This window comes from Candidozyma auris, chromosome 3 (assembly GCF_003013715.1).
Source record: "Candidozyma auris chromosome 3, complete sequence".
Taxonomy (NCBI): Eukaryota; Fungi; Ascomycota; class Pichiomycetes; order Serinales; family Metschnikowiaceae; genus Candidozyma; species Candidozyma auris.
Window position 1 is genome coordinate 788,415 of NC_072814.1, and position 14,350 is coordinate 802,764.

The 14,350-nt window shown below is 45.1% G+C and overlaps 8 protein-coding genes across 8 annotated transcripts; 6 read left to right on the forward strand and 2 right to left on the reverse strand. All coding sequences in view use genetic code 12, as the record gives it.

Moving 5' to 3' along the window:
- Positions 1-286: 286 nt before the first annotated feature.
- On the forward strand, positions 287-1,951 carry TAF4 (Taf4p; the record flags this gene model as incomplete). Its single annotated transcript, XM_029033509.2, has 1 exon — positions 287-1,951. The coding sequence occupies one exon, from the start codon at positions 287-289 to the stop codon at positions 1,949-1,951; it is 1,665 nt and encodes a 554-aa protein (XP_028892101.2).
- Positions 1,952-2,083: 132 nt separating this feature from the next.
- YCS4 (condensin subunit YCS4) lies at positions 2,084-5,614 on the forward strand (the record flags this gene model as incomplete). Its single annotated transcript, XM_029033508.2, has 1 exon — positions 2,084-5,614. The coding sequence occupies one exon, from the start codon at positions 2,084-2,086 to the stop codon at positions 5,612-5,614; it is 3,531 nt and encodes a 1,176-aa protein (XP_028892100.2).
- A 145-nt stretch (positions 5,615-5,759) lies between these two features.
- Positions 5,760-7,553, forward strand: LPT1 (lysophospholipid acyltransferase; the record flags this gene model as incomplete). Its single annotated transcript, XM_029033507.2, has 1 exon — positions 5,760-7,553. The coding sequence occupies one exon, from the start codon at positions 5,760-5,762 to the stop codon at positions 7,551-7,553; it is 1,794 nt and encodes a 597-aa protein (XP_028892099.2).
- Positions 7,554-7,905: 352 nt separating this feature from the next.
- Positions 7,906-9,045, forward strand: HEM15 (ferrochelatase HEM15; the record flags this gene model as incomplete). Its single annotated transcript, XM_029033506.2, has 1 exon — positions 7,906-9,045. The coding sequence occupies one exon, from the start codon at positions 7,906-7,908 to the stop codon at positions 9,043-9,045; it is 1,140 nt and encodes a 379-aa protein (XP_028892098.1).
- Positions 9,046-9,068: 23 nt separating this feature from the next.
- On the reverse strand, positions 9,069-9,779 carry MED4 (Med4p; the record flags this gene model as incomplete). Its single annotated transcript, XM_029033505.2, has 1 exon — positions 9,069-9,779. One exon carries the CDS (start codon positions 9,777-9,779, stop codon positions 9,069-9,071), a length of 711 nt encoding a protein of 236 aa, XP_028892097.2.
- A 1,150-nt stretch (positions 9,780-10,929) lies between these two features.
- On the reverse strand, positions 10,930-12,297 carry CJI96_0002993 (uncharacterized protein; the record flags this gene model as incomplete). The annotated part of the gene is made up of 1 exon (XM_029033503.1): positions 10,930-12,297. The coding sequence occupies one exon, from the start codon at positions 12,295-12,297 to the stop codon at positions 10,930-10,932; it is 1,368 nt and encodes a 455-aa protein (XP_028892095.1).
- Positions 12,298-12,946: 649 nt separating this feature from the next.
- CJI96_0002994 (uncharacterized protein) lies at positions 12,947-13,276 on the forward strand (the record flags this gene model as incomplete). The annotated part of the gene is made up of 1 exon (XM_029033502.2): positions 12,947-13,276. The coding sequence occupies one exon, from the start codon at positions 12,947-12,949 to the stop codon at positions 13,274-13,276; it is 330 nt and encodes a 109-aa protein (XP_028892094.1).
- Positions 13,277-13,628: 352 nt separating this feature from the next.
- Positions 13,629-14,219, forward strand: CJI96_0002995 (uncharacterized protein; the record flags this gene model as incomplete). The annotated part of the gene is made up of 1 exon (XM_029033501.2): positions 13,629-14,219. One exon carries the CDS (start codon positions 13,629-13,631, stop codon positions 14,217-14,219), a length of 591 nt encoding a protein of 196 aa, XP_028892093.1.
- Positions 14,220-14,350: the final 131 nt, after the last annotated feature.

A 14,350-nucleotide genomic window follows, 5' to 3' on the forward strand; every position in this document is an offset into this window, starting at 1 on the left:
GTATTTTTCTACTGTGCGATGAGCATCTCGGTGATGAAGGTGCCAGTGATGCAACCTCAAAAAAGAACACCTTCATCAGATATTTTGTAGAGAGGGCACTTTGTTTCTCCAAAAAATTCCCAAATAAAATAAGATGGTGACTTTTGATTTTACAAGCAGATCTACAATAAATTATCTCTAGTGGATAAAAGTCCTCACTCATACACTTATCTTATGAGCCCCGCACTACGCAACGCTCTCAAAATAAGCTCACGCTAGTTAACGAACTCCATAACATACCACGGCCATGTCTGCACCAAACGAGGACGATATGAGCCAACCATCAAAGCGGCCGTATGAAAATTCCTCGTCCCAGCTGGATGAGCTGAAAAGAATCAAAGTCGAGTCCACCGGCGATATCAATGAAGACCAATTCAACGACCTTTTCGACGACCCACTCTTCAACCAAAATGGAAACGACCACCCTCCGGCGGGATCACACAACGGCAATGATAAGGTTGATCTTCCTGATTTCCTCCAAGATCCGCTTCCAGAAGGATCAAGCGCAGCACCAACAACATCAAACTCTGAACCAGCAGTAGCAAGTCCAATCACGCAAGCCCACACAGCGCCTGTTACAGCAGTGCACAGCTCACAGCCGTCTAAACTGCCCACACCGGCTTCACAAAGGCCAAGCTCGGCAGGTCCTCAACCTGGAGCTCCTGGTAAACCTAATACAACCCAAAGCTCAGCATTACAGGGAGATCAAAAAGCAGAAAGTACAGCAACAGGAGCGGCGACGACATCGCAATCCTTTTCTGGACAGCTGCCTTCTCTAAGCACAGGCTCCTCGCTTCCGCCCAGTGCTACTCCAATGTACCAATCCCAGTCCCAGTATCCTTATCTGACATACAACAAAACCACGCTCCCTCAGTATCCACAACAATATCGTCAGAGTCCTGGTGCAACATCATACAAGCCCGGAACAAGATTCGATCCAAGAAGAACGTATCCTGCGCCCACCGGTATGGGTAGCTCGTACTCAACCAGCAGTGTGCCAGGGTACGGAATAGCAAGCGGTGTGGCGCCTGTGCCTGGCTCCACTGGCTCCACTCAGCCAACAAAAGAGGATCCTGATCAATATAAGGATGCTATTCATGCCGCCGGTGTCGATATTCTGAGAGAGGAAGAGCTTCTTTCAACGAATTATAATAGAGTCCCTCTCAGTATTCAGCAGCAGCAATTTGCAAACCGCCAGAGGCAGCTATACGGCCTGCTAAATGCTTTTCTTCAGCCTTACCATGTCGGACTTTTCATGAACAGAACTGCCAGGGAGAACGGCGTATTTCAAAATTTCATGGCCGACCCAGAGATGCTAGAATTCATGTCTGCTGCATGCAAAGAATGGCTATCGAATATCATAACGAAAACCATCACATTATCGCGCCACAGACGGCGTGGCATTCCAACTTTGGTGCAAAGTCGTGGAAGCAATAAAACTAAATCTCCCTCTTCACAGAGGTCTGATGTCTCAAAAGAGCTACGAAACATTGCCTTGCGCCATAAAGAGCAAGAGGAGCAACGTGTGGCCAAACGTCTAGCTCTTGGAGTTGAGAACCGAGACGAGGTAGCCCCCGAGTCTTCTAACAAGGCTGGTGCTGAGGAGACGCTTCACAGAGCGGCTAATGCTACGGCAGCAATGATGACAGGAGGCAGCTCTACAAGGAAGAAGTACTCGTGGATGAAGTCTGGCGGCGGCGGTGGTGGTGATGATGGTAAGACTGGTGCCAGTAAGGATGGGGGTCCCAAGCAGAGCCCTCTCATTTCGTCGCGTGGTGATAATGGATTGAGGTTCAGAGAGATTCGTACAGGTAACATGGTGACTACGAAGGATTTGCTAGGCGTTCTTGAAGATGAAAGAATGGGCACATCGAAGGCCGTTATCAAGGGATATGCCAAGTTGAAAGATTAATTGCGTCTTATTATCGATGCACTAGTTGTTCTAGTACGCTGATCTTCTGCGGCTGTTTCCACGTGACCAAAATACTGAAGCGCTGCGATAGATTCTAGGAGCGCTCAGATCAAGAGTAAACACCACGACAAAATGGAGTTCAGTATATCTAGGTACTACAGTGCCTTCGATGTACAGAACGATTTTGATATAGATACATCAGACATTGATGAAAAGCTATGTCATGCTACTAACGCATTGGCGAATAGCTGGGAGGCGGTTCATCATAACACTGAGCTTCTCGAAGAACTAATAGACTTGGCTCACGGGTTCCAGCAGCTTGATTCGAAGCACAAAAAGCAAGTGAACTACCTCATATCGTCATCACTCCTGAATGCGTCCCGCCAATGCAAAATTATGATCGAAGAGGGGGATTACGTTGATACAGCAGATGTGCTCAAGCTGTGTCTAGAGAAATATGGCTATTTAATGTTCGTACTCCTAAATTTCCTATCCAGGGAAGACTTCCCAACAAGTACATCTGCCAGACAGAAGCAATCGTCGGTAGCATGGAATAACAACTGTCAGCAAGTAGATGATGCTCTTGCGTCAATTGTGCCTTGTTTGCAACTAGACTTATCCAAGATATTTGTGACGACTCCGGAGAAAAACCAGCTTCTTGATTTGTTTCTTCGACCTATCTTCCACCTTATGGAGCTCCCTGAGCGTATGAAGGTCAACAACATTCGAATTGTCATGTTTCGTATCATATCGCTTGCGGTGACGCTTCATGGCAGCGAAGAGAGCGTACAAAACTCCGTCATTCAATCGTTAACATACTACCCACATCTCCCACAGTACATGGCAGAATTGCTACATACATTGGACAAGTCGTTTGATCACATCAAGCTTGCTGAGGATATCCTTCTCGAAATAAGTCAATTAGAATTCAATGCCAACGATACAAATGGGCCGAAAGCGGTATCAGAGTTTTTGGTCAAGATGTCTGAGCTCAGTCCAAGACTAATCTTGAAGCAAATGGCTTCAATTAGTCAGATCCTCGACAATACAAACCAATCGCTACGGTGTTCAGTTATTGAGACTTGTGGTAACATTGTGGTCGACGCCTTCAAAGCTTACTTTAATAGTACTTACTCGTCTGAGGATGAACACGCCGAGATAAGTATGAAGCAGATTTCGAAGTTATTCTCCTTACTCAAGCAACGTACCCTAGATCAGAATCCATTCGCAAGAACGAAGGCCTTGCAGGCTATGGTGAAGGTTTTCAATCAGTCCCCGGTGAAGGAGTACGTTGTAGGTGCGCTCGAGCCATCTGAATCGAATGAGTTGGATGTTGATCCTGCAAATCTGTGGTATCAAGAGGTTTTGGACGTCGCAATAACTGGTCTTTACGATAGAAGTACCTTGGTTCGCCGTAATGCTATCAAGCTCTTATCGAAGATTTTGATTGAGCATCCCTTCTCGTCAAAGGAGAACTTAAGAATGCTGTACACTCGATGGGAAAGGAAACTCGATGAGCTTAAAGCTGCTAGCCAGAATATCATTCCTGAGCTGTACTTCCAAAAGTTTGCCGATCAGAACGAGAAGAGAGAGCTGTCTGCACCGAAAGGATCTTTAAAGACGATTGATGAGGATGACATGGATGTTGACAGTGAAGAGACTCATAAGGGTAATGATAAGGGTGACGAAGAGCAGGAGGAGGATGGTGAACTGGGCCCAGATCAGAGAGAGTCGGTCTTGGCCGAATTGAATCTGGAGATCAACACTGAAGATTTTGATAAGGTCAAAAGCTTGATGAAGCTTTGGGAGTACTACAACTGTGTTTTGGCATTTATAAGGAAGCTTGAAAGAGGAGTGGCTATCACGACATCTCTCTTATTTTCAAAGAACAGAAACGAGGTACTTGAAGCTATGGATTTCTTGGTCTGCGCGGATGCATATGGTATTGAGAATGCCAGCCAGGGCATTCGCAAGATGCTTCACTTGGTCTGGATGAAGGGCTCTTCAGACGAGGGAAAATCGATTGCCAGTCAACTTGTCGAGTGTTACAAGCTACTTTTTCTTACAACGCCCTCAAATATCACAGCACAACAGGCCTCGGAGATGAAGGCACGAAATTTGATCAAAATCACCATCGATGCTACAGTTGCCGACTTGGCGTCCCTTGAAAAGCTCATGTGTATGATTTATGAGGGTAAGTTGATCGATTGGGGAATGATTGAACTGTTGTGGTATATCTACAGTAAAGCGGGATCTAATGAGAGTCGCTACTCGCAAGCCCAAATTCACGGTGCCATCATTGTTCTTGGAATGATCTCATCTGCTAATCCTGCAATTGTACAATGTGGGCTCAAGTCGCTTCTTGAGATTGGCCTCGGTCTGGTGGGTCGCCTGGATTTGGTCTTGTGCAAGCACTCATGCGCTACCTTGTTAAAGATTGTGCAGCCTCTGAAGAAAAGAGCTACTCTGCAATTGTTTACGGATGACAGTGAGGCCGCTGAAAGACTCAAAGGGATTTTGTTGTGCTACACCACTCAGAGAGAGTGGTTTCCAGTTGCAGAGCAAGCCATCAATGCAGTGTTTAGGACTTTACAGAACCCAATAACGTTCTGTGATGGAATTATCAGAGCTAAAAGCAAAGCTGTTTTTGTGAAAGATAGCGACGCGGAGTCCAGTACAGTTGCCTTGACACAACTTCTCTTCATCGTGGGGCACGTTGCGATCAAAACCATTGAGCATTTGGAAACTCTCGAGGCTCAGTTCAAGAAGATGAAGCATGATATCGAAGCTGAGAAGAGTAATCAGCGCAAGGCGAGTACAACCGAAAATGAATTGGAAATGATAGGAGGAACATCGGAAGATGACTTCACGGATGTTGTTGCTTACATCAGAGAGACCGAGATATTGTACGGTGAGAAATCTCTTTTGGCAAAGTTTGGAGGCTTGGTCACTGAAATTTGCACCAACAGAAAAGCCTACAACAACCTAACCCTTCAACGGTCGGCTGTTCTTTGTTTATCCAAACTAATGTGTGTCTCGACAAAATTTTGTGAGGCCAATTTGCCCTTGTTTATTACAATCATGGAAAAGTCTGAGGACCCCGTGATCAGGTCAAACTGTGTTTTGGGTCTTGGTGATATGGCTGTGTGCTTCAACAATTTGGTCGATGAAAATACGGACTTCTTGTATCGTCGTCTCACCGATGAAAACTTGATGGTGCAAAGAACATGCCTCATGACGGTTACATTTCTCATCTTGGCCGGTCAAGTGAAGGTGAAAGGACAACTTTCATCTATGGCCAAGTGTCTTGAAAACCCGGATCAAGGTATCAGCGACATGTGTAGGTTGTTCTTCACAGAGTTGGCTACCAAGGACAACGCCATTTACAATGCTTTCATTGATATATTCAGTGGTCTTTCAAACGACGACACATTATCCAAAGACGCAATGAAGAGGATTATCAAATTTTTGGTGCTCTATATCGATAAGGAGAAGCACCAGAAGCAATTGTCAGAAAAGCTCTTGGTGCGGTTGACAAAAGCCGAGAGCGAGAAGCAATGGAATGACATCGCTTTTGTGTTGACGACAATTCCCTACAAAAATGACATTATCACACAAGCCTTAGAAGCGGGATTCAAATCAACGGCTTCAGCAAGAGAATAGAGGAACACGATGACAACGAAGTTATGTAAATCTCATAAACCTGAGGGAGCACGCTGCGCATTGCTATATGCGCTCCTACATCATCACTTTTGTAAGGCATTTCGTAACCGCAATATCAACCAATTGCCAATTGCAACTCCACACAATGGTGTTTGGGAAGGTTCACGATGGCATAAGAGCCCTCTCTGAGCTTTCTGGACTCGACGAAACTAACGTGAAGATTCTCACTACAACCGCTTTATCGTTTCCCTTCTCCATCATCTTCAAAAGACTCCCTGACAACAACTACACCCTCAAGAACTGGTACATCATTGCAGTTTCCTCATTCTACGTCTTCGTGATTTGTGAGCTTGGCTCTGGATTGAGGTCTCTTTTGATCTCTGCCACGGGCACTTATCTTATAACCAGATACTTGAGAACGGACCTGATGCCGTGGATCAACTTCCTCTTTTTAATGGGCCACTTGCTTTCTACGCATTTCTTGTTGCAATTCTTCCAGGAGTACGACCCGACTGTTATTGATATTACAGGTGCGCAGATGGTGATGGTGATGAAGCTTTCAGCTTTTGGCTGGAACGTGCACGATGCTAGAGTTAACGTGGATAATCTCTCGCCGTACTTGAAAACGAGGGTGATCAAAGAGCACCCCAACATCTTGCCATACTTGGGTTACGTGTTTTTCTACCCTTCGTTAATGACGGGGCCTGCGTTTGACTATGTGGACTACGACAGATTTATCCACTCGACTTTGTTTGATGATGTGCCTGATGATAAGCGCCCAGGAAAGCGCAAGAGAAGAATTCCCAGATCAGGTAAACCTGCGCTTAGAAAAGTGCTTCAGGGATTGTTCTGGGCGGCTCTTTTCGTTGTGATGCCCAAATACGTCTCTTTGGATTATGCTCTTGATGAAGGATTTGTTACCGATAAGTCCTTCGTCTACAGGTGTTTCTACTTGTGGGTATTGGGTCTCACATACAGACTCAAGTACTACACAATCTGGCTGATTGCCGAAGGAGCCTGTATTTTGTGTGGCATTGGTTACAACGGCTACGATCCAGACACAGGTAAATTTAAATGGAACAGAGTACAGAATATTGACCCTGTTGCCTTCGAAACGGGTCAAAACGTTCACACGTGTCTTGAGGCATGGAACATGAACACCAATAAATGGTTGAAGTACTATGTGTATGTGAGATTAGCCAAGCCCGGTAAGAAGCCGGGGTTTAAGAGCACGCTATGCACCTTTGCAACAAGTGCAGCATGGCACGGAACTAGACCAGGATACTACCTTACTTTCGTTATGGGTGCGTTCATGCAGACGCTTGGTAAGATCTACCGAAGGAACATACGTCCCATCTTCTTAGAGGCCGATGGAAAGACTCCTAAAAGATCGAAGATCTACTATGATGTTGTCAGTTATATTGTCACGCAGCTTGCGTTCGGTTTCATCGTGCAGCCATTTGTGATCTTGGACTTCAAGAAGTCCGTTTATTGCTGGAGCACTGTCTACTTCTACGTGATCATCGCCACTGCCATCACATTAGTTGCATTCAAGGGCCCTTTCAAGAAGCAGGTGACTGAGTTTTTTCAATCCCATCAAGCAGCACACCGTCTTGCAGAAGAGAAAAAGAAGCAGGAGAAACTTACTGAGCATGAGGCTAGTAAAGTACACAAAACCGTCGACAAGGTTCTTAGAAGAGACGGTGGCGACGACATGCCTACGTTGGGTGTTCCGTCGATAGACGAGCTTGAAAACATGTCGAAGGAAGAGTTAGAAGAGGACATGAGAGAGCTTCAAGTTGCGTGGCAATCATTCAAAGATCGTAAGGGTTTTTCTGACGACATCGACAACTTGAAAGATGCCTACAAGAACTTCACCGAAGAAATCGAGGAGATTTTTGAGGAGCAGAGAAAAGCGCTAAAGCAGAAGTCACAGTGAGTCATTGACCAACCAGAGCATGATACTGTTTCTGGCGTTTTCTGACGTCGTCATCACTGCCACTGTTATCTGTCACACCTGACGTAATCACCGAAGATTGTTCTATTTTCGCACCCAATAGTTGCCATCACTTTGCTCTCATGTGTAAGACGCATCAGTCTCGGCCGTGCAGGCAAGCAACCTCGTTGCGAGAGAGCAACGCCGCCTTTCGTCTAAGGCTCATACGAGGCACGATCTGCCTGAGTACTTAAGTTAACGCTATTCTTCTTCTTTAGAAATAGTTTGTTTTGCCTACACATCATTTTTCTGTTTACTCTACACAAACACTCACATAAAGGCATCCAATTTATTCATGTTCAGGTCAATCACTAAGGCCTCCATAGGAAGGCTCAGATGGAACTCAACATCTACCAAGTCCCCCACGGGAGTCGTGTTCATGAACATGGGAGGCCCTAACAAGACCAACGAAACCAATGATTTTTTGACCAGATTATTCTCAGATAAAGATTTGATTCCTCTAGGGCCATTTCAGAACATCACGGGTAAGCTAATTGCAAAGATGAGAACCAAGAGCATTGAGGAAAAGTATGACGAAATTGGCGGTGGCTCTCCTATCAGATACTGGTCAGAATACCAGTGCGAGAGAGTTTGCAAAAGACTTGACGAGATTCTGCCCGAGCTGGCTCCACACAAGCCATATGTTGCCTTTAGGTACGCCAAACCATTGACCGAGGATATGTTGGTAAAGTTGAAGGAAGACGGTGTGAAAAGAGCCGTAGCATTTTCTCAGTACCCCCAGTGGTCGAGTTCCACGTCAGCCTCTTCAATGCACGAGTTGTTTCGCCAACTGAAGGTTTTTGATCCGGAGAAGACCATTAAATGGTCGTTCATTGACAGATGGCCCAAGGCTGATTGCTTGGTGAACCCCTTTGCCAGATTGATCAACGACAAGCTCGAGGAATTTCCTGCTGAGGATCGTGATAAGGTTGTGATTTTATTTTCGGCGCACTCTTTGCCCATGGAGATTGTCAACCGTGGTGACTCGTACCCTGCTGAGGTTGCTGCCTCTGTGTATGCCATCATGGAGAAATTGAAGTTCAAGAACCCATATCGCTTGGTGTGGCAGTCAAAAGTAGGACCACGTCCTTGGTTGGGTGCCCAAACTACCAGCATCGTTGAGAAGTTGGAGCTTCAGCACGACGACGTCAAGGGCCTCATTTTGGTGCCAGTTGCATTTACATCTGATCACATTGAAACACTTCACGAGCTTGACATTGAGCTTTTGGAGGAAGCCAAGAACCCTAAAATCATCAAGCGTGCTGCATCTCTCAACGACGACGAGGAGTTTATTTCTGGGTTGGCTGACTTGGTAAAGGAACATATCGAGTCTGGACGCCCATACTCGAGCCAATTAGAATTGGACTGGTTATTAAGCAAAAAGTACACTTCAGACACGTTTGACCACCCCAGAGAATTATTCTCTGGCCACTAGTTATGACATTAATGTATATATTTCTATTCTGAATCATCCTCCGAGTCATCACCATCAAAGAGATCCAAATCAAGCGCATGTGAAGCCTTTGCTGGCTCTGTTGCTGTCCCTGCCGTAGCTGTTCCTCTTGTAGAAGGTGCACCAGGCTCTTTCGGTGCTTTCGGCGCGTCCATATCCTCCACGTCTTCCATCTCAACATCCTCATCATCTTCAACGACCTTTTGTTCTGGCTCGCCAAGCTCTGCCTTGATAATCTCCTCTGATTTAAGTGATGCCAAAGCAAGCATTCCACGGCGCAATGCATCTTCGGCGGGCCAAATGAAGTTATTGGGGTGAGGCAATTGACCGCTGGCGGTAGTTGGAGCTTTTGAAAATTTCGCAAGTTTCATGGAGTAGTCAAGTAGCTCCTGAACACCAATTTCTTTAAGTCGTGAATCTCTTGATGATTGACGATCTGCCGGTAATTTCGGGAGCTGCCTTAGCTCGGATCGACAAGCGATCAACTCTTTTAAAAACCGAGTGCTCACTTGGCTCAACTGATTATTCTCCGTTCGGAGCTTTTCGATCTCAGCACCCAATTCCTGACTTTTTCGAACATTCAACTTTTCTGTAGTGAGATTTTTATCCATCTGTATAAGCTTTCCCACCTGACTCGGTAAATTTTCCTCCCTAAATGTCGAAATGCTCTGTGAGAGTTCACGCAACTCATGTTCAAACTCTCGAATACTCCTCATTATAGGAAGAGACTCGAACAATTCCGTCTGCTCTTGATTCTTGATTTTTGACTCAACCGAATTTGATGTCACAGGTAGACTCTTTGTGGGATTTAGTGATGAAGAAACATATGTGCTCGGAGTGTTAGGTCTGGAAGAGGGTCGGCTGTTTACGCCAGGTACACTAAGTTGATTGAGTTTGGCAGATGATCCAATACGAGACACTGGTCCTGAACTCGTAGGTGCATCTTTTTTGTACGGGAGCATGAAAGGAGCGTGGGGTTTGTTGGTGACAAGGAAGTATAGTGTACTTGAGGTGAGTACTACAATCCGCGCTGGAAGCAACAATAGACACTGAAGAGAAACATTGAGTTGACATCAAAGATGTGTCTTCGATATGAGTAATTTAATTGGCTCAGACGATGAAGACGAGTTTGAGTTCAAAGCTCCAGTGAAAAAGTTGAAGCTCGAAAAATCTCCAATATCCACAGACTTCGAGCCCAGTGATGACTACATGGAATTCAGCGTTGAGGAGGACAAGCTTGTTGATTCAAAGGGTTCAAAGAAAAACTCTTTGGAGACCTCTTTGCTCGAAAGCAAATCCATAGGATTATCCATGATGCAAAGAATGGGATTCCTGATTGGTGACAGCTTAGGTCTCTCAAAGGATGCCGCCAAGGAGCCTGTCAAAGTTGTACCCAAACATGATAAACTAGGCATTGGCGCCTCCTCTAAGCTAAGAATCAAACAAAATTTGAATAGACAGACCGTGGATCGCTACTTGAGGACACAGCTGGTAAAGGAGAGGCAACGAAGAGCGACGTGTGATATACTTAAACTCCAAAGATTCTGTCTCAACTCATCCGGAGATGTGGACAGAATTCAAAGCATAGAGCAAGCAAAATCTGTGAACTGCCTATGGAGATCTTTGGCTTTAGAAATGGTGTGTAAGCCACGGAACGGAAGAATTTTCGACCACAAGACCGAGGCATCGAGTACTCTGGAGTTCGAGAGTGCGGAGCCCACGAGCAAACTTGAACATCTCTCCGCTTTACTAGATTATGCTCGAGAAAACCATTTTTATTGTCTCTACTGTCTGGTGGAATACAATGATGCCGAGGAGATGAGGGCGCATTGCCCCGGAAAATATGTGGAGTCTCACACACTCTGATCAAAATGCCAGCATCAAGTAGTCGTCGCGTTCTTTCTTCTTTTGCTCCTCGATGGCATCATATTCTGCTACAGTCAAAAACTCATTCTGTGTATGAAGCTGTAACGCATCAACTTGATCCTTGTCGAGATCCTCAAAGACGACATTGGACGGTAGATCACCTAGTAGTAGGGGAGCTTTGCTTGCCGCATGATAAGTGTCCGACATTTCAACAGGATGAAACCCAACCTTCCCTGTATCTGTCCTCTCTTCTCTTCCCCAGCGTAGAGCCACAGGATTGTTGTTAATAATAAATCCATACATGAAATGCATTGCTGATTCCGCATCTCGCCTCAACAAATACTTGATATGTGCAAAGCCATTCTTGTAGTTCATTCTACAGTAAACAATGTGGCCGAATGGCAAGAAATGGCCTAGAAGTTCGTCTCGAGTGATGGACCTTGTTATACCCTTCACTTTTATGACAGTATTATAAGGGTCAGTAAAAGGTCCAAGCGGCGGGTGGCTCTGACTCAATTTTACAGAAGATGGCACAGTCATTTCAGTTTTCTTAGGGTCAGCGGTGGGGGTATCACTTCTGGATGCATGACTAACTCTGATAGGTTTTCCTGCTAAAATAGATCCGCTCATGTTCTGCAAAGCGTGTTTCTGACTTTCCTCGTTATTGAATCTCACGAACCCAAAACCCTTACTTGTTTTCGTTGAAAAGTCCATCATTATCTTGACATTACGCACAGCTCCCGGGTACTCTTTGAGAAAGTGATTGAAAAGCATAGGTTCAGTGATCTCTGGAGCCAAGTCACCTACAAAAACTGACCACTCGTTATTGGGCATGCTGCCTTTTGAACCCGGTAGTCCTCGCTGATACCCACCGAACTGCTCGTTCCTCGAAGCGTAGTTAAGCTTAAATAAACGATTGTATCCTGGTACCGGTGTCTGGTTCTTCTGTAAAGCAGCAAGCACTTCTTGAGGTGAGGCAAACGTTACAAAACAGTACAGCGGTTTACCCACTCGGTCCCTCATGATCTTCACATTTGTCGGCGATTCCCCAGCGTTCCTCCAGATTTTCATGATTGTGTCTTCATTCCACAAAGGGTCCAAGTCTCCCATCCACAATTGGTTTTCAGTTTGTGTCTGCGTATACACCAGATGGCTGGCACCTTGTCTAGAAGGGTTGTAACGTGGCTGACGGTTTCCCTGGTACGAACCTCTTCCCTGGCCAGGTCTATATTGCGACCCTCGACTATCGTATTGCTGACGGCCCCGAGAAGACGCGTAGCCACCGTTATTGTATCCATGTCCACGAGATTCTTGAGGCCTATATTGATCACCTCCTTGCCTATGGCCTCCTCCGGGGTAGTAAGACATGCCGAATGGAGAGATGTGCTCTCTAGAGAGATGTGCGTCTGTATCTGTTCCACGCAGGTCTGTGGTAATAAACTGAAGGGTATACTTTATTTTGGAGAGAAGATCAGAAGAAAGTGGCTGTGATAAGAGTTTGAATCGCTCTGTGAGATTTTGGTCTTTGGCTTACTGGTCAATTTTCTCGAAAGGTACATTCACGTTACTAAACTATAGAAAACAGACACTTAGGACATGGTGATGCTACTTCTCCTTTCTCTTATCTTCAAAATTTTTATCAATTCAGTAACTAGTAATAGATCGAATTCGATTATAGTCATTTGAATTATTGGACTACGTGATTATTTTACTATAACTGTGAATTTCACGTTTGATAGTGTTGGTTGCAAATTTCCTGAGGGCTACAAGCATTGAGTACACACATATTGTTGACGCCCGCACAAACCACGACAAAAAAGAGATGAAATTCAAAGACTCTGTCAGGACTTCAGTATGGAAATCTTGTTTACTTTTATCAATTCGACTGCTCGTCTATAGTATCTCCACCGGTCACTACTACCTGACCTGCACATTTCCATCGAGTCTGGTGCACCAATAAAAAATCCTCGAATCGTATTATTCAAACTTTCAAGTCTCATCAACAATACGAATTACCATGTTCACAAGATCTGCTGGGCTTCGTGCCGTTTCCCGTATATCAAGAAGACTTCAATCCCATGCCAGCCATTCTTCCGAAACGACGAAGTCTGCTCCTTTCAACAACAAGTACAACTTCAACGTCAACCCTCCCCCAATCCACCTGTACTGGAACCAGAAAAACTCGCTAGTCCTTTTCGCCTTTGTTCCTCTTTTTGTTGGTGTTGGGTATTTGGGTAAGTACACTGGCTCTAATACGCCTGGCTTCGAAGGGTTGTTGGAGTTTGCTGAGTCTGAGAGTTCTCCAGTGAAGGAGATCAAGTTTGGAGAGCCACAATTGAGAAAGTAGACTTTTTGAAAGACCAAGAGAAATGACCCGTATTTACAAGATGCATGTATATCAAATTAAGGAGTTTAGCTCCTAGCATATCACTAAGGCAGCGCCTTTAGGTATATCAGGTCTCCGCTGCCAGCATTAAGCCAGCACCTTAGTGTGCTACTAAATAACAATAATAAAGACATTAGAATGAATATTTTTGATTTTTATTAGCCATTCACGTATCATTGGCATAGCTCAATCTTCACTAACTGATGGTGCGACGTGCGCAAACCAATTATTTTCAACTCTTTTTAATTGGGCGGAAAACCCAACCTCTATACATTCACTTTAAACTCCAACTCCTGCCACAATCCTTAATCAGATGTTGTCCAGATTGGGTTTCAGAGCTGCCGGTAGGCTCCCACGCTTGTCGATGAGCAGTATTAGAAGTTTGACCACTGAAACCACAATCACAGACCATGCCACCGGTAGAGTGATCAAGTTGACAGACCCAGCACACCCAGAGTTGGCAGACTACCCCAATCCAAAGCCCGAACTAGCACAAGACAAGGACCCATATGCCAAGTACGATTTTCCACAAATGAGAAGGAACTACGGTGACAAATTGAACATTGACGATGACTTGTACGACATGTGGTCGCCAGACTATTTTCAGTTCGTTTCCGACAGCACTGCCTTAAAACACAATGCCATTTTCTTCTCCACCATCCTAGCCCTTGCTGGAGCTGTATACTTCCTTGAGCTCAACCCAGAAAAGCCAGCCATGCCTAGAGCTTACCCATACAACGGTTTGGCTAAGGACTTGGGCTCGGGCTCCGAGAAGACAGACTACTTTTACAAAGTCAGAACTGACGAAGGTGCTGCCGAACTTGGTGTGTTATCAGAGGATGACGATGTCAAGGCCCAAAGGGTTGCTTACGAGGAGGCCAACTCTGACTTCATCAAGGCTTGAATGTATCATAACCACACATAGCATAATATAAACGTAACGAGTTGAAATTCGGCGTAGATCGGATACTCTATGTTTGATCCCAAACACACTTCTCTAATTATAGGTTTCCATATTTGTGTCTATCAAGCCAA